Source organism: Panthera uncia (genome assembly GCF_023721935.1).
Source record: "Panthera uncia isolate 11264 chromosome E2 unlocalized genomic scaffold, Puncia_PCG_1.0 HiC_scaffold_19, whole genome shotgun sequence".
NCBI classification, from domain to species: domain Eukaryota; kingdom Metazoa; phylum Chordata; class Mammalia; order Carnivora; family Felidae; genus Panthera; species Panthera uncia.
The window spans coordinates 11,487,174-11,506,917 of NW_026057588.1; the positions used below are offsets into that span (position 1 = coordinate 11,487,174).

At 36.7% G+C, this 19,744-nt stretch overlaps 1 protein-coding gene across 1 annotated transcript; it reads left to right on the plus strand.

Moving 5' to 3' along the window:
* The first annotated feature begins 251 nt into the window (after nucleotides 1-251).
* ZNF404 (zinc finger protein 404) lies at nucleotides 252-14,848 on the plus strand. Its single transcript, XM_049620952.1, has 3 exons — nucleotides 252-1,166; nucleotides 3,944-4,070; nucleotides 10,408-14,848. The coding sequence occupies exons 1-3, from the start codon at nucleotides 1,158-1,160 to the stop codon at nucleotides 11,928-11,930; spliced, it is 1,659 nt and encodes a 552-aa protein (XP_049476909.1). The 5' UTR covers nucleotides 252-1,157; the 3' UTR covers nucleotides 11,931-14,848.
* Nucleotides 14,849-19,744: the final 4,896 nt, after the last annotated feature.

Here is a 19,744-nt window from a genome sequence, read left to right on the forward strand (position 1 = left end):
CCTGTGCTTGCACGTTCTCTCTCTCTCTCGCTCTCTCTCTCTCTAATTAAAAAAAAAAAAAAATGTTCTTCTCCCCACAACCTTACTGTATGTGGTACATCATCAACCTTTGAAATCCAACAATTGAATACCTGTAAATGTTAGTACCTTATTGCTTAAAAAACATCTCTTTAGTAAGTCTTTTGATAGGTGAAGTTTTAATTACCTATTCTTAGGTTTCACACAAGGGAACAAAAAATCTGGGTCTCAAAGGCAATAGTTGGGGGAAAAAGTTGGCCCTATAATTATAGAAATTAAATTCAAAACATATCACTTCTACTTATTGTTCGTGATATAGGGAAGAGTCTTTAATTAAACGTTAATGTGTATACACTACCTATCACGTAAGGTTGCAAAAATCTGTATGTTGCTGTGTGGTTTCAGTAAGCAGGAATTCACTCCCCTCTTGTGGGTACTGGGTGGGTTGGGAGCTGCGGGCACAGGCAAGGAGTCGTGCCAGCAAAGTAGATCCTGATAGGGAAATCCAGGTTGGTTAACCCAGAGGATCTTAGAAGTCAAAGTTTTGGCTTAGGGGAAAGACTTCACATGGGCAGGCAGTTTTACGGTGGTCAAGGTTTCCAGGTTTGTCTCTACTGTTTTCTGTCTTTGGTGCAAAAGATTTTATGTCCATGTCCATGAAGGATAAAGGTTGTTGCAGTTTGTGTTGTATGACTTGGTCTTTACCCTGGAACACAGGCCTGGATGGGGGAGGATCTATTCGGTATCACTGAACAACCCAGGCAGGGTTCAGCTGGCTTGGTAAGAATGAAAAATAAGGCACCGTGGGTGCCTGGATCGAGCTTTGGTGCAAGAGTGCCCCTGTTCTGTATCCACTCTTGTGTGGCTTGTATCTGTAGGTATGGGGAAGGGCTTGGGTTTCTCTGGACTTCTCATATCCCCTGATGTGCGTTAATGTGTTTGGGAGGGTGGAGAGTGGGAGAGAACAGTGGGAAGCAGAAATAAAGAAGAAAAAAGAAAGGTTCTCCTACCTTAAATAATTTTTGGAGTTCCGAGATACACAAGGTCTCAAGGCCTCTTTTTCCTCTCTCAGCTCTGGCTTCTCTGAACTCAGCTTCCCTAATAGAGGAAACCTGAGGAAGACAGGTGGTTTGAAAACCATGGCCCAGGTAGGTGTCTCTATCCCGAAATACTGTGATTTTTAGCTCATATAAAACTTTCATTCTTTATCCCCAAGCCCCCTATCTAGGAAAGTTGTATCTCTGACCCTATTTCATGGTTTCTCCCCTTACAGAGAAGGATGATGTCCTCCTCATTTGCTCCTTGTTTTTTTAGAACTGATTTTCAGTTATTCATCAAATAATTCATTTATCTTCTATGTGTTCAGTCTTCTCTCGAGAGCATTGTTAAAGGAGTGAAAGAGTAAAGTACCTGGAAGGAAGTATTTGAACTTCTCTTATCAGGTTTGTGGTTTCGTGAGATAGAAGTGATGGTCCTATTTGATCACAGGAGGGTACACTTTCTCCATAGTTTTCCAGGGAGGTAAGAGAGAATTGGGTGATGAATGTTCTCAGGGTCAGGTGTGAGATGAAACCTCAGCTTTGAAAAGCTTTTCAGTTTGGGTAGAAATGGTATTGGTGCCGAGAGACAGACAGACAGACAGACATCAGGGCCCTGGCTAAGGAATCACTGAGAACCGAATAAGGTAGTAAGGTCCATTTTGTATTGGAAGATAAATAGCTGGTCTTGAGTCAATCAGTGTTGGTCTGATCATCCTATATTAGTGTGTTCTAACTCAGGAACAGGAATTCAGTAAGGGATTGTAGAAAGGAAGATCATCTGGAACTACATGTCCTAGATGATACTGAACAGTGGGGAAAAGCTTAGGATTTGGGTCCACCCTAAATATCATAATAGCATGATACTTTACATTTAATATTATTTTAATAACATTAATAACACCTTAAGACTTTAAGAAAAATTGTATCTGATGTCTTTAAGAGGGACTAAATGAAAACTTTAACTTGTGAAAATAAAGGAGATGCTTATGATACACAACCTGACATATATTACATCTTGATAAAATTACTTAATTTTATAGAAACTATTTCCGAAGATAGAAACTTTATCAGCTTTTTGAAGTATAACTGACATATAATTGAGTGTATTTTGTCTCTTTAGAGTAGCCTTATTGAAATTTAATTTACAATAAATTGCTCATATTTAAAGTGTGGAATTTAATGAGTTTTGACCTATGTATATACCTGTGAAACTCTTACCATTATCAAGATAATAAAAATTTTTCTCATGTCCCTTTATAATCGCCCCCTCCTTACCTGCTCCCAACCTTGCCCTTTGTGTCCAGGCAACTGCTGTCTTCCTTTCTGTCACTATAGGTTAGTTTGCATTTTTCTAGAATTTTATATAAATGTAATCCTACATCATGTGCTCTTTCATTAGCTTATTTCATTCAGCATAGTTGTGTTGAGATTCATCCATATTGTTGCATATCTTATTCCAGTATATATTCCATTCCAGTAGTATATTCCATTTAATTACTGATTAGTATTCTCGTCTCAGGATATACCAAAATTTTCCATCCATTCTTCTGTTGATGGATATTTGAGTTCTTTCCACTTAAAAAAAAATTTTTTTTTTTATTTTACTTTTGAGAGAGAGAGAGCGTGAGCAGGGGAGGAGCAGAGAGAGTGGGAGACACCGAATCCAAAGCAGTCTCCAGGCTCTGAGCTGTCAGCCCAGAGCCCGATGCGGGGCCTGAACCCACAAACCGTGAGATCGTGACCTGAGCTGAAGTCGGAGGCTTAACCGACTGAGCCACACAGGTGCCCCTAAGTTCTTTCCACTTTTTGACTACTACAAGTAAAGCTGCTATGCCAAAATGCTTCATGCCAAAATCTTTGTGTGGACATATGCTTTCATTTATCTTGGGTGAACACCAGGAGTGGAATGACTGGGTAACGTGGATGTTTAACTTTTTAAGAAATAAACTGGGACACCTGGGTGGCTCAGTCAGTTAAGTGTCTGACTTCGACTCAGGTCATGATCTCGCAGTCCATGAGTTCGAGCCCCGCATCAGGCTCTGTGCTGACTGCTTCAGATTCTGTGTCTCCCTCTCTCTATGTCCCTCCCCCACTTGCGCTGTCTCTCTCTCAAAAATAAGTAAACATTAAAAAAAATTTTTTTAAAGAAATAAGCCGTTTTTCAAAGTGATTGTACCATTTTACATTCCCACCATCAGTATTTGAGAGTTCCATTTCTTTCCACATCCCTGGCAACACCTACCACAGTCTATTAAATTTTAGCCATTCTAATAATTATGTAGAATACTGTCTCCTAGCAGTAAGCTAGGGCAATCATAGAGTTCACTTCATTTGTTACTTATCTCTCAAGGATCACTACCTAATATTTTCTGTTTTGAAAACTATTGTCTCATACATTTTGTCCATGTTTTTGGTTATTTCACATGGGAAGGTAAATCCAATCCCTGTTACTCCACTTTTGCTGGGATAGATTTTTTAATTCATTTTGGGGAAGAAAGTGAACAATGCTCCTTACATATACACCGAGGAGAAAAAATGTCAGAACGTGCATTTACTAATAGTGTCTGATTTAGGTACACAGTAGGTAATGTGCTTATATATACTGTTTCGTTTAATTGGGAAAGTCTTGGTTACTTAATTCATTTTCGTACATTTAAAGTTTTCCTCTATTTTTAAAGAAATTTGTTGTACTCCAACAGGATTCTTCAAGACTGTGTTGGCACTCTACTTCAGAAGCTAATTTATTTATCTTCGTCTGATCGTGTCATGACCTTGTAACTCAGCTTACTTGTTTTTCTGTATTGCCCCCTTACTGCAATTCAGTCATTCCATCTTGAACATTTTTTCTTTACTGTTACAAATAATACGTGGGTTTGTCATTTCAGGTGCCATTGACATTCAGTGATGTTGCCATAGACTTTTCTCAGGAGGAGTGGGAATGCCTAAATTCTGATCAGAGGGATTTGTACAGAGATGTGATGTTGGAGAATTATACTAACTTGGTCTCACTGGGTAAGGACATCTGCCTGAAGTGATGTAGAATCTGCTGTCTGAAATAGCTGCTTTCTCCACTGTGTATTTTATGTTCTATAGCGAGAAACCAGATAAATGTCTCCATATTCATATTCTCCAAGGCCTAGTTTGACCTTTATTAGGTGGAAATGGGCATCTCTCTTCAGCACCTGAATCTTTTCTTTCATTTACCTCCCTCTGCCCCATCCAATTCCTTCTTTTTCTAAATCAATAAAGGTTTGAATTATTGGACTTTTTCCTGCATAACCAATGCAAAGGAAACAAATTTCATATTAGGTGTATGTCCAGAATATCTACAAATATTCCGCTTTAATTGCTGGTCCACCTACATGGAGAACAGATAACATAGGGTCCTGGTTTTCTCTTTGCTACGAAAGAACCATGGTAATTTCTACAGTGTAGAATGAATCAAGAGTATTATCTGCTTAGTATTATTTTTGCATTTACAGCAGGAGAAAAGTTGGTTTGCAGTGCTTTTATAGATTCTACTGAGAAGTGAAAGTCTTTGTTCAGTTTTTGGAAAATGCTTGACCATTATTTCTCCTGGGATGCCAGTTATGGTGATGTTAGATATTTTGAGTGTATCGCACAGTTGTATCATGTATTCATTTCCCTTTCTCTCTATTATTTTCTGTTGACGTGTATTTCAGCTCATTTATCCCATATTCTGCTATGATGAGTCTGCTCTTAAAGATGGATTTTTCATATCAGATGTGGTCTTTTTCAGTTCTAGAAATTCAATTTGGTGGTCTTTTATGGCATCTAATTATCTGTTGAAATTCTTCATTCTTTTATTTACTTTCTTTTCATTACTGTTTTTTCATCTGTTTTCTTAAACATTTTAATCAAAGTTATTATGGAATTCTTGAAGACCTTCATTTTTTGTACTATCCTTGGGTATGATTCTCTTTCTTTTTTTCTCTCATTATTCGTCATCTGGTAATTCCTCTTTAAGTCACCTGGAATTGTGATTGTATGCTGGACATCGTGTTCACAAGAACTGAACAGTTTCCATATGATGGGATCTTCCACCAGAGTATTTACATTTTCCTCTATTAATTGATAGGATGGCAGGCTGATCACTATAATACAATCAGGGAATGAGCTGGGTCAGTGCTAGTTTTCAGTTTGGGTAATGGTCAGCTACCTCTTTTTTATCACTTTACTGCTAGCTGCACTCGGAATCAATGAGTTTCTACAGGGGAAGAGTAGTGGATCCTCAGGACCAAATCATCACTTCTTCATGGCTCTTATTGCTTATCTGTTTCGATTTTAAGCTGCTTCTCCCAAACGATCTTTAAAAAAAAATTCTTTTTAATGTTTATTTATATGAGAGAGAGAGGGAGCAAGGGTGGAGCAGAGAGAGAGAATCCCAATCATAGAGCCTGATGCAGGGTTCAGTCTCACGGCTGTAAGATCATGACCTGAACCAAAATCGAGAGTCAGACGTTCAACCGACTGAGTCACCCAAGTGCCCCTCTGAATGGATTTTTTTGATTCCAGAAGAATTGTTGAGAATTAATAAGTGAATCATCCGCTTGGCATGCCAGGAAAAGAAGAGCATGACAGACTTAAAGAAAGTAGAAGAAAGGAAATAGTAAAAGAAAGTAGAAAGTAATGAAATGAAAGCCAAACACAAAAGAGCAAGTCAAATCAATTTGCTTCTCTCTCAACATGAATCAAGAAAAAAAAAAATCTGTGTAAGGAAAAAAGCCACCTCATTACAAACCTTGAAGCCGTGAAATACAGTATTTTGAAAATCATCCTGCCAAAAAGAAACGAAAAATCAAATGAAATAAATGATTAGAAAATTTTAATCTACAAAAATTTCCACTCAAGAAAAAAACCTGAGAAGTCTCATAAGCACTAAAGGAACTGAATCAGTCATCAAGAGTCTCCCCCAAAATTAGAAGATTCAGGCCTAAATCATCTGTCATTAAAGTATAGATGCAACAGTTTGAACATGTAAGAATTTGGGGAAAATATTCCCCATAAATGCTTTTGCATGTTGAGTCTAACAAAGAATAAACTATGGAGAGAGGGACAAACCATAAAATAGACTCTTAACGACAGAGAACAAACAGGGTTGAGGGGAGGAGGGAGGTGGGGGATGGGCTCAATGGGTGATGGGTATTAAGGAGGGCACTGGCTGTGATAAGCACTGGGTGTTGTAGGTAACTGATGCATCACTTTCTGTTCCTGTAATATTTCACTGTATGTTGACTAGCTAGCATTTAAATAAAAACTTGAAACAAAAAAAAAAGAACATTAAAGATGAGAAGAGTAGCCATCTTTTTAAAATATGGGATATACTTACAATAGCTTTTTCCAGTATCCTTGCCTACTAATTATATTATCTGCATCATTCCTTGGTCTGTTTCTTTTGATTCATTTTTCTCCTAGTAAGGGTCACATTTTCCTGCTATTTGCATGCCTGATCATTTTTTATTAGATGCCAGACATTGTGAAGTTGACTGTGTTGGGATGCTGGATTTCTAATATTCTTTTACACATTTTTGGGCTTTGGTCTGGGATACAGTTATGTAATTTGGAATCTGTTGATCCTTTTGTGGTTTGCTTTTAAGTTTTGTTAGGGTGGGTCCAGAACAGCTTTCAGTCTAGGGATAATTTGCCCCACCCTCACCCCCACCCCACTGAGGCCGTATCCTTCTGTGGACTCTGTTTGATGCCTCATGTGTTATGGGGTCTTTCCATTCTGGTTGGTGGAAACAGGAATTTCCCAGGCCCTTTCTGACTTCCAGGGGATGTTCTGCCTACTTCTATCTGATAGTACATTCTTTGTTATTTGTTTCCTCACAGATGTCCAGATTCATACTCATCCAGCTTCAAGGAGATTCCTCTGCAGATCTCTAGAGATCTCTCTTCCTCCTTTCTAGTACTCCAGCTTGCAAATTCTGCATCTCTTTCTTTCCCTTCATTCTCTACTCTGTCTTCTCAACTCAGGGATATAGCTGCACTGTTTTAGTTTCCCCTCCTTGTGCTTTGTTCTGGAAATTCTCTTTAGGCAGTCAGATGTGGTACTTGTGGGGCACACTTCATTTGTTTCCCTTCTCTCAGGAGATTTCTGTCTGGTGCTGTTTTCCAATATTTGAAAGATATTGTTTCATCTGTTTTGTTGGGTTTTCTAGTTATTTAAGGTAGGAGGGTAAATTTGATCCCTCTTAATGTTACATGACCAAAATCACAAATTATTCACTCTGTCTTTGAGAGCTTCTTTGCACTTTAATACAAGAGGTTTTAGACTCACCTTATATCTTCCCTGCCCTGGACCAGGAATTAGCTATTTCTCCAAGGCACCCTAGTTCACATTAGTGGGAAATAGTTTACAGAGACTGAAACCTGGCCAACAGGGAAGCTAATTGTAATCACCTTTTTGTGGGCATAAATACACATTTTTAAAATTATTTCTTCTATGGAAATTGGTTTGTTTAGATTTTCCATCTCTTCTGGGGTCTATTTCTGTTATTGTCTTACGTTTTATTTTGAAATAATTTTAGATTCACAGAAGAGTTATAAATGTGGTACAAAGAGTTCTAGTATACCATTCCCATAATGATGAGAACATCTTACATAACCATGGTACATTTGTGAAAACTACCAAATTAACATTTTACAATTACTATAAACTAAATATTTTATGTAGATTTCACCAGTTTTTGCACTAATGTCTTTTTTTCTGTTTCAGGATCCAATCCAGGATACCACATTACTTTTAGTCATCACGTGTCCTTAGTTTCCTCCAAATGTGACAGTTTCTCAGTTTTTCCTTCTCTTTCTTGACCTTGATACTTTTGAAGATACAGTTTGGTCAGGTATTTAGTAGAGTGCCTCCAAATTTTGGGCTGTTTGTTTTCTTATGATCAAACTGAGATTATGGATTTGGGGGAAGAATACCAGAGAAGTACCCTTCTCATTGTATAACGGGAGTACATGATATCGATATGATTTATCAGTGTGCTGTTAACCTTAAAAACTTGTATAAAGTGGTGTCTGTCAGTTTTCTTCACTGAAAAGTTATTATTTTTGTTTCCTTTTCATATTCTATTTGTTAGGACCAAGTCAGTAAATCTCACTGGGGTCAGTTTTTATAAATAATATTTTCAGAAAAAAACGTCATCATGTACATCGCAAATGTATTTGCATAGTTGTCTTTAAGGATTTCTTAAACATTCTCTATTTCTTTATTGATGACTGACTGCCCGTTGTCATTGCGTTTGGATTGTCCTCCTATCTTTTGTTCCTTGAATAGGTAGGCTAGTGGTTTGTTCGTATGTGTTAATTGTACACTTTTATTTAAATTTGTTTTTATTGATTTTCCTTTTCTGCTTTCCTTCAATATATTTTATCATTCTTTTTCAAATTTTTGTCTTTTCCTAATTTTGGATTTCATATTTAATTTATTCATTTTAATTCTTTAATTTTTCATTAGATGTACGCCTTTTGGTCCATGTGTTTGCAGCAATACAGTTGAAGGCCATAGATTCTGATGTGTTGTATTTTTACTATCATTCTTTTCAAGATGTTCTGTGGTTTCAGTTTGTATGTTATCATTCTCTAACAGTAGTTGTTGGTTTTTATTTATCCAGAGAAAGGGCTTTGGCTTTTTGAGATTGCTACTCATTTTTCATTGATTCAGAGAATATTGTTTGCTTTACTTCAACTTTGTGAACATATCGTACTTCATTCATAGAAGAATCCCACTTGTCTTCACCTCATACTTGACCCATTTAGCACATGAGAGTCTTTCAGGCTGCTCCACCATCCAGACAGCCCATTTTTAGCCTACATTCAACGTATTCTTTGTTGCAGAGTCCCAGGCATTTGGTTTCCCAGGGTCTGTTCCCATGGTATTTAGTTACTTTATTTTTCCCCGACATCCTCAAGTTTAATTTCTCAGATGTTCATAAGCATTTAAAAATAATATTAACTGTTGCAATTCCTGAAATGCATTTCTGTGAAATTCAAGGACAATTTGCCTTGCCTATAAAGGAATGGAAGGGAGGATTTGGGAAAGTCATTAGAGAAACAAAACACAGTTAGCATCAGTAGGATGGATAAACAATGTTAAAGTTCTACTGAGGAAGGTAATACACCATCTGATTATCTTGACTGAGATAAAGCAGAAAAACAATCATGACTCGGCACAGGAAGGATGGAACAATGTACGTCAATTTAAGGGGATAAGCAGGTGGAGAACGATCAGGTATCACCTCTTTCCATTTATATTTTTGACTAAGCTAGTTTGGATGTACATTTTTCTCACCTGTAAGGTAAATGATAGAGGAAAGCATGCTTTACTATAATAAGGCATGAGAGATTAGGATCAGCGAGAGATAGTTGATAACTGTTGCATCATTTTCAGAAACTAAATGGTTATTTTGCTTGGCTGTCTTCCCCAGTGACCTTGATTTTCATCCTTATTTACCTTTATTTTCATCCAAGTTATTTTTTAAAATTCAGTACTTTATTCTACAAGTAAGGACTTGTTTTACAGTAATAGTTGCAAGAATTTTTGAGTTTTAGAGTAAGAAACTAAGTAGTAAAACAAATGAGAAAATAAGTATGTAATAGAGAAAAGTATTTTGAAGACAAAAAGTTAGGTGTTGGAGTACAGGATAAAGGATATGAATTTACTTAGAGTTAGCGGAGGCAGCCTTTCTGAAGAAGTGATTTCTAACCTGCAACACCTGAAGATAGTAATTTAAAGGAGTGAGGTGAGAGGATTTCTGAAAGGTGGAGCCCCAGGGAATGGGAAAGTTCATGGGACATCTTAGTAGCTGAAGAGATGCGTTGGGATAGTATATGGGGAACGAAGATGCCAAGGGCTTGAAATGAATTTGTGTAAATAAGACATCCTTTTTATTCATGATTGTGTATTTAGGTTTCATGCTAAGATAAAGACAACCCACCGAAAAAATTACATAGAGCCTCTGATAGATAATGTTAGAAGTGTAGATAACCAGAACCTACTCCTACAGAATCTGATTCAGTCTCAGTGGATCTCTAAAAGGCACTATATATAAAAAGCTCTCTCTGTAATTTTGACCCACACTAAATATGAGAACTACTGACTTTTTCTCTTTGCCTTCTCACAAACCTTAAAATTCTCGTATGAACTTTTATAATTTCCTGAGGCCTTCTTGCCTCTTAAAAATTTAATGACACGATTTTAGGATTTTATAACCCTTTTACTTCCAGTGAGTATACTTCTCAATTTATCCCTATTTTTACTCTAGAAGGCCCCTCCTCACCCCCAGTACAGGAAAATAGCATTTATTTTCTCATTTTCTTTCAGACTTTGATTTTACAACTGAGACCAACAAGTTATCTTCAGAAAAAAGCAGTTATGAAGTAAATTCATACCATCGGGAGACAATGAAAAGAAGTAAAACCTTCAACCTAATGAGGTTTATTTTCAGAAATGACCCACAGTGCAGAATTGAATTTGGGAGAGAACAGGGACCCAACATGGGATGTTTTAGTCAAATGACATTTATAAAACATAGATCTCTTCCTCTACATCAGAGAATTCACTCTAGAGAGAAATCCTATGAATGTAAGGAATGTAGGAGGGGCTTTAGAAAAAAATCACACTTTACTGAACATTTGAGAGACCACAATGGTGTGAGACCATATGAATGTAAAGAATGTGGAAAGGCCTTTATAGTTCTCCAGCATTTTATTAGCCATAAAAAAATGCACACTGATTTGAAACCCTATGGATGTAATGGATGTGAGAAGGCCTTTAGGTTTTATTCACAGCTTATTCAACATCAGATAATTCATACTGGTGTAAAACCTTATGAATGTAAGCAATGTGGGAAGTCTTTTAGACGTTATTCTCACGTTACTGAACATCAGAAAATTCATATTGGTTTGAAACCCTATGAATGTAATGAATGTGGGGAAACTTTTAGATTGTACCGACATATGTGCCTACATCAGAAAATGCATCATGGTGTGAAACCCTATATATGCAAGGAATGTGGGAAGGCTTTTGGTCATCGCTCAAGTCTTTATCAACATAAGAAAATTCATTCTGGTGAGAAACCATATAAATGTAAACAATGTGGAAAGGCCTTTGTTCGCAGCTATCTACTTATTGAACATCAGAGAAGTCATACTGGCGAGAAGCCTCATGAATGTAAGGACTGTGGAAAGGCCTTTAGTAGGGGCTCAAGCCTTCTTAAACATAAGAGAATTCATAGTAGTGAGAAGCTCTATGATTGTAAGGAATGCGGGAAGGCCTTCTGTAGAGGCTCTCAACTTACACAACATCAAAGAATTCATACTGGTGAGAAGCCACATGAATGCAAAGAATGTGGGAAGACATTTAAGCTTCATTCATACCTTATTCAACATCAGATAATTCATACTAATTTGAAACCACATGAATGTAAACAATGTGGGAAAGCCTTCAGTCGTGTTGGAGACCTCAAAACACATCAGTCAATTCATGCAGGGGAGAAACCATATGAATGTAAGGAATGTGGAAAAACCTTTAGACTTAATTCTCAACTGATTTATCATCAGACAGTTCATACTGGTTTGAAACCATATGTATGTAAAGAATGTAAAAAGGCCTTTCGTTCTATCTCAGGTCTTTCTCAACATAAGAGAATTCATACTGGTGAAAAACCCTATGAGTGTAAAGAATGTGGTAAGGCCTTTAATCGTAGTGATCGTCTGACTCAGCATCAGAGAATTCATACTGGTGTGAAACCACACAAATGTAAGGACTGTGGAAAGGCCTTTACTCAATGCTATCAACTTACCCAACATCAAAGATTTCATAGTGGTGAGAAACTCTTGATGTAGTGAGAGTCAGAAAGCCTTTTAGCCATGGCACATCCTTTACCATTATCACTATTCCACCACCTAATGATGTTATGGTAAAGATTAAGTTATTTAACATAAAAATATAAATGCTTAGAAAGGCATCTGGCACATAGTGTTTGTTTACTAAGTATTGTGGTTTTTAAATGATAATCACTAGTATTACTGTATATAAATTCATGTGGAAGGAGGACTCTATAAGCATATTTTTTTCAGATAATTCATTCTGGACAAAATCCCATAGACTATATTAAACAAGACCCTTTTTATTCAAAGCTCAACCCCTTGAAGGTTAATAAGAAGAAACCCTGTGCCTTTATTGAATATTGAGAGTTTAGCTGTTGAAAAATTAGAAAGTAGTTTGCAGAAACTTTTCTTACAATAAATTCTGTAATACAGATAACATACAATCCACGTTCCCTACAATTGAAATAAATTAAAAACTAATAATTTGGTAGCCAAAGACATACGTTGACTTGGAAAAGTTTTCCTCAAGTTTTTGAAAGTTTCCAAACTTACATAAAAGGTACAGCAGTGTTACAATGATGTTTTTTGCCCTCCACCTAAATTCAATATCTAATATTTCTCTCTCTATGTATGAACATGTATATATACAGATGCACCAATACCATATATCATTCTTATTGCATATTGAATGTATTTTACATATATCATTTTGCTGTGTTTTTCAGTGAATGTTTTAGATATCACTTCACCTCTAAAAAGTCAACATACAATTCTTAGAATTAAGGATAATCTTCTAGATGACCATTAACCCACTGTTACCTAAAAAGACATTAACAATAACCCTATATTGTTTTACAATATTCAGCCCATTTACAAATTTCTCTGATTGTTTAATGAACATCTTCTAAAAGTGCTGGATTTTTAAAAAGTCAAAAACCAAACTAAGCTCATATATGTTATATGACTGGCTTATTGAGTCTGATAAGAATTGGTCAAGAATTTACTCTCCACCTCCTTACCTTTTTTGAAGACTCAGAAGAAGTAACCTACATAATATTGTTAATTCCATATTTGTCCTTTTTCTCAAGGTGGGCTTAACTTTTCCTCTTTCCTTTGTATTTATTTTGAACTGAAGGTTATGTCTAGAGGCTTGATTAGGTTTCAGATTACATATTTTTTACAAGACAACTTCATAGGTAATAGTGTACTTAATATTATACAATATCAGTTGGCATACCAGTGAAACTATGTTTGGTCTCTTGGTTCATGTATTGATCACCATTTCTCTCCGTTGTACTGGTACATTTTTTCTTTGCAATTAGTAATCCACGGAAAGTCACATTGGCATTCCACTTGAAATTTAAATTGGTTATTATTTTAAAGAAATTAAGACCCCCCCCAAAACTCCTCATATTTTATATTTATCCATATATTTACTTTTCCCCATGCTCTTCATTATTTCCAGTTACCAATTCCCAATGGTCTGAATTTCCATGTGGTATCATTTTCCTTCACCTTAAAGAACTTTAGCATTTCTTAGAGTGCACATCTGCCGGTGATGAATTTTCAGTTTCTTTTACTGAATGCCTTTGTTCTTGAAGGGAGTATTTTTCTTAAAATAGACTTATGGGTTTTATTGTGTATTTTGAAAAAGATATTGTAACGCTGACTTCTGGCCTCCATAGATTATGATGAGAAGTCATTTGAATTATTTTCCTTCTGTGTCATTTCTCTTTGCATGTTTTCAAGATTTTGTCATTATCTCTGTTTTTCATCTGTTTGACTATGCTGGTCTAGGTATGGTTTTATGTTAATCCTGTTTGGAGTTCTCTGAGCCTCTGAAATCTGTATGCCTTTCCCCAAATTCCAGAAACTTTTATCCATATTCAGATTTTTTTTTCTGCCCTGGCCTCTCCTTCTGGGATTCCAAGTACTCATGTTAAATCTTTTGATATTATTCCACAGGTCACTTGTTCTGTTTTCTTCAACTGTTTTTCTGTTTTTCAGATTGGATAATTTCTATTACTCTATCTTCAAATTCACTGATTCTTTTTCCCATCATTTCAATTATGCTGTTAAGCTTATCTATCGAGTCTTAAATTTGAGATGTTGCACTTTTTAGTCCTATAGTCCTCATTTAGTGCTTTTTTTGCACTTTTTAGTCCTATAGTCCTCATTTAGTGCTTTTTTTATAGCTTCTATTTCCTTACTAAGATTTCCTGTTTCTTAATTGCATATTTTGACAATGCTTTTGATTCTGAAGAAAATCTTTCATATATCGATTCATGATAGGAAAATTAGTAAAATTAGTATTAACTTATGAAAAGTGTCACTTTCAGGAAATATTCCTACCCTTTTAGCTAAGTCATAAAAACAGTTTTTCCTTTCCTTGGAATTTCAGATTTTGTTTGTTCAAATGCAGTGTGATACTTGTGAGAAAGCAAATCACACTGTCATTTTGGGGGTCTTGATTATGAAATATTTGCCAAGTATTTTTAAATTTTTTTAAATATTTATTTTTGAGAGAGAGAAAGAGCACAAGTGGGGAAGGGGCAGAGAGAGAGAGAGACTGAGAGAGCACAGAGCCCGACGAGGGGCTCAAAGTCACAAACCACAAGATCATGACCTGAGCCAAAGTCAGACACTTAACCGACTAAGCCACCCAGGCACCCCACCAAGTTTGTTTTTTTTTTTTAACGTTTCTATTTATTTTTGAGACAGAAAGAGACAGAGCATGAACGGGGGAGGGGCAGAGAGAGAGGGAGACACAGAATCGGAAGCAGGCTCCAGGCTCTGAGCCATCAGCCCAGAGCCCGACGCGGGGCTCGAACTCGCGGACCGCGAGATCCTGACCTGAGCTGAAGTCGGATGCTTAACCGACTGAGCCACCCAGGCGCCCCAAGGTGTTTTTTTTTTTTTTTTTTTTTTTTTTAAGAAAGCCTCAGAGTTGAAAGTACCGTAAATCTTTGTATAACTCTTCCACCATTCAACCAATGAGCACTGGCAAAAAACATAAGATAAATAAATTCATTGTTTTCTGTTTCTTTCAACAGCTCCATAAATGACAATGATTCATAACATTTACATGTATATACCAAGACATCATACTTTTCATACTGGGAAGCAAGTCAATTAGGGAGACATTAGGCTCTTACCTTAAAATTCCAAGGAATCCACATTTTAACAGCATGGCTGGAGCACCACCTATTGTAATAGAAATTTTTTTTTTTTCATATCTAGAGGAAATTCTTTTTTTTTGACATATATAGAAGATTTTTAATTATCTATGGTATGAATCTAATTTTGTAGGCTGAAAATTGACAACATTTCTATTTGATTTGGAAGTCTTTGAAACAAAATGTACCCAGAGTGTTAATTTGGCAATATTTCATATTGTACAACTCACCTAAAAACTAAAGAAGAATGTATGTAGCTTTACTAATTTTGAATTAATCTTTAATATTGTTAGAAAGATCTTTTATGAGCAGTTGACTGGTGGCTTAATTAAAAAAAAATTTTTTTACTTAAAATTTTTTTAAATGTTTTTATTTATTATTGAGAGAGAGACAGAGCGTGAGCCAGGGAGGGGCAAAGAGGGGGACACACAGAATCCGAAGCAGGCTCCAGGCTCTGAGCTGTCAGCACAGAGCCCAACATGGGGCTGAAACCTACGAACTGTGAGATCATGACCTAAGCAGAAGTTGATGCTTAACCAACTGAGCCACTCAGGTGCCCCTTTTTTTATAAAATATAATGTTTAGTCTTCATATTCTAACAAAACTCCATAACTAAAATAATTTATCTTTCTATATTTCCATCTGAAAATTGATATTTTGTGTGTAAGACACAAAGCCGTTTTATAGCTACACACAGTTATAAGCTCAGATTATGTTTCAAAGTTATTTAAATATTTTGGTTGCCCATTTAATGCTGCTTTCAGGTAAGTGATTTTATCTATTCCTTTTTGGTTATTGAAAGGAAAATTTTCATCAATTCTTTTTCCAAAAAATTTTCAAAAATTTTTTGTTTGTTTGCTCTGTTCACAGCAAATTGCAATTGGCATTTATGGTGAAATTCATATCACTTCTTCCAGCCTCTTATTTTTTACTACTCTGGCCAGAGTACTGGCTTCCTTTTGACTACAGGCCGTTAGTATGCTTTCATTTTAACTTTTAAAATTCGTACATATTTATTTAACCTAGAATAATTTAATTATGATTAAAGTAATAAGTATTTATATTTAATTGCCAATTATTATTTCCTTCATATCACTGCAACTCACGTTGTCTTCATAAAATACCCAAATAAACCCATCGATGGCTTGACATCAGCTACATCAGTGATGTGATTACGTGTAACACTAGAAACAACATCTACACAGGACATGTACATTATAATACAAAAATAAGATCTATGCAGTGGTTGAAGTGAAATGTAGTCCTTCCAAAACAATAAAGTTGTCAGTAATGGCAAAATATGTCAACACTGCTTTTTAAAAAAGTTTTATTTATTCATTCATTTAAGTAATCTCTACACCCAACGTGGGGCTTGACCTTATGACCCAGAGATCAAGAGTTGCACACTCTTTGAGCCAGCCAGTTGCCCCTACACTGCTTTTGTTTGTATATTTAAATTAACTACAATTAGATAAAGTTTAAATCAATTTCTCAGTTACACTAGCCTTGTGTCTTAGAAAGTTCAATTGGGTGGCCATATAGTATGTATTGGATATAGGACAGGAATGAGAAGAGCATCAGGAAAAACTGAATACAAAGTATCTGTCCAATATTACTAGGGACTGCAATAATCCAGGCTGCATATAAGGAAGATTCACTACAGCTGTGATGGTAGGGAAAAAAGTCAAAAATTTTTCATATATTAAGTAGAATTAGCAGGACGTAATGGGATGTAAGAGACCAAAAATTCCAGAAAGACTTTTTTTAAATTTTTTTTTTTTTTTTACATTTGTTTATTTTTGAGAGACAGAGAGACAGAGCACAAGTGGGGAGGGGCATAGAGTGAAGGAGACAGAATCCGAAGCAGGCTCCAGGCTCTGAGCTGTCAGCACAGAGCCCAGTATGGGGCTCGAATTCAAAAACCGTGAGATCGTGACCTGAGCCGAAGTTGGATGCTCAACCAACTGAGCCACCCAGGCGCCCCCAGAAAAACTTAAACACTGTAAGTGTACCTGTAAACTCCCATTTCAATTATTTAAAAAAAAATTTTTTTTAATGTTTATTTTTGAGAGAGGGAGACACACAGAGGACAAGTGGGAGAGGGGCAGAGAGAGGGAGACGCAGAATCCAAAGCAGATTCCAGGCTCTGAGCTGTCAGCACAGAGCCCAATGCGGGGCTCAAACCCACAAACCATGAGATCATGGCCTGAGCCGAAGTCGGACATTTAACCGATTGAGTCACTCAGGCACCCCTCAATTATTTACTCCTTAGCGTTTTTGTTCAATACTGGTATCCAAGAAGATGGTTTCCATGGTTCGTATTTGAATTAGGGCCAAGTGTGCTAATTATCTCCTATATTCATCCACTTTCTTCCATAATAAAAGAATGACCACTTCTTTATTTGCTTATGTGCATAACTCAGAATGATGATTCCCCCGCCTTATTATGGATCTTCTGTTATGGCCAACTGGAGACCATTGAGATTGTGTGGCAGTTTGGGGAAATCTGGCTGATATCTAGACACTGATATTTCCCTCCTTAGGGACATGCTTTTCTGCTTTTTTAACAATTCAAATAGTGTTAAATGACATTTTGGAAGACTACATGAACTTTGGAGGAAAAGGCATTAGTGGCTGTTATTTGAGACCTTCCTTGGGGAAGAGGAGCTAAGATAATTTATAGAACACTGTAAAATAGGAACTTAAGTAAAATAAATGCTTCTAAGCTTGGGAAACATAAGCAGTGAGCATTAGCAGAAGATACTGGAATTATCAAAGCCTGCTATCCTTGGCTTTTAAACTGATTAGTCCCCCATGTCTATCTTTGGGAAGTTGAAACAGAAAACTGCTTTGAAGCAGGTGGAGAAAGAGGAGCTACAATCCATGAATGAACAGTGCTGACTTATCACGCCTAATTAGGCAACTTGCAGTAATTCCATTCTGCAACTCGCACTTCACAAATCCGGACTGCTACCTCCAACCTCGGGAACCCTAAGTTCTTTCAAGAGTGGAGACAGAGGGGCGCCTGGGTGGCGCAGTCGGTTAAGCGTCCGACTTCAGCCAGGTCACGATCTCGCGGTCCGTGAGTTCGAGCCCCGCGTCGGGCTCTGGGCTGATGGCTCGGAGCCTGGAGCCTGTTTCCGATTCTGTGTCTCCCTCTCTCTCTGCCCCTCCCCCATTCATGCTCTGTCTCTCTCTGTCCCAAAAATAAATTAAAAACGTTGAAGAAAAAAAAAAATTAAAAAAAAAATAAATAAATAAAAAAAGAGTGGAGACAGAACTCTAGCCTATTAGATGCCATATCCTGATTCATTCAAAATTTGCAGAAAGGGGTTACAATTTTCCTTACAAAGGGTAGAATTGAAACTAGACCCAAAGAAGAGTCTGAGGATTGAGGTCTAGGCTAGGATGTTTGTCCTTAACCTTTCCTGACCTTAATTCCTGACAGAACCAGATACATGACTTAAGTCCTTGGCACTGTAAGGATGAAGGTTTTTGCCCTAAAGCTTGGGATAAGTAAATACTCCTGTGAACTCTTAGACCCAAATTATCCCCTTCAGACATGTGATTGGCCCTTCTCTCACCTAGCCCAGAAACAAATATTTTAAGTACTTCTTCCATGAGCCTACTATTTACTAAATTTGCATTAGTTCCAATCATGACCTCTGACACTTTGTGATTTCATTTCCTGTCAGGATTTTGGGACCAAGAACCTTCTTTTAACCTAGAGATAGCTCTTCTACTGAGGACACGGAGATGAATCTGAAATGTATGTCCCTTCAAAGATCTGCCTGTTGAGTTAGAAAGGAAGACCAATAAAATGACACTTAAAATGCCATACAACTAAGAGCTATGAAATAAGAGTAAAGGGGGCAGAGGTAGGTAGGCACTGAAAACAAACAGAATCTGGCAGGACTTCATGAAATAATATGAAGACTTCTATTTGGAGCAGACTAGGTAACTTGAAAAATCCTACAAAATATCAGGAAATGCTCAGTAAAATAGAAAAATTATCTCAAGTGCTGATAGATATTCTATAAATGTTATAGAGCTGAGTATCTGAGAATATTAAATCTGCATTGGGGCAAAAATGAAAAAGTTAACTGAAAAGGCAATAATGCTGGGGCTACTTGGGATGTTACAAAATGAATGGACCTGGAGACAAAAACAATGCTAGAAGCTACAAGGAGTAACAGACAAATCCATACACATAGTGGGAGATTTTAACACATCTCTCAGTAAAACGTTCAAACAGATAGAAATTGCATGATCAATATGTTGATCTTATGAGCATATTATAAAAGCCATGTACTTAACAAGCACTGAATAAAATGTATATGGGTTGTTTAAAGATTGGCCAAGTTAGAGAACTCACACATCCTGATTTCAAAACTTACTACAAAGCTATCATCAAAACTGTTACTGACATAAGTGATAGACATACACATGAATAGAATAGAATTGAGAGACCATAAATAAACCCATACACTATACTGTCAACTGATTTTGACAAGGAGGCCAAGACCACTCGATGGGGAAAGAACAGTCTCTTCAACAAATGATGCTGGGAAAACTGCATACCCTCATGCAGAAGAATAAAGCTGGACCCTTGTCTCACACCATATACAAAAAATAACCCAAAATGGATCAAAA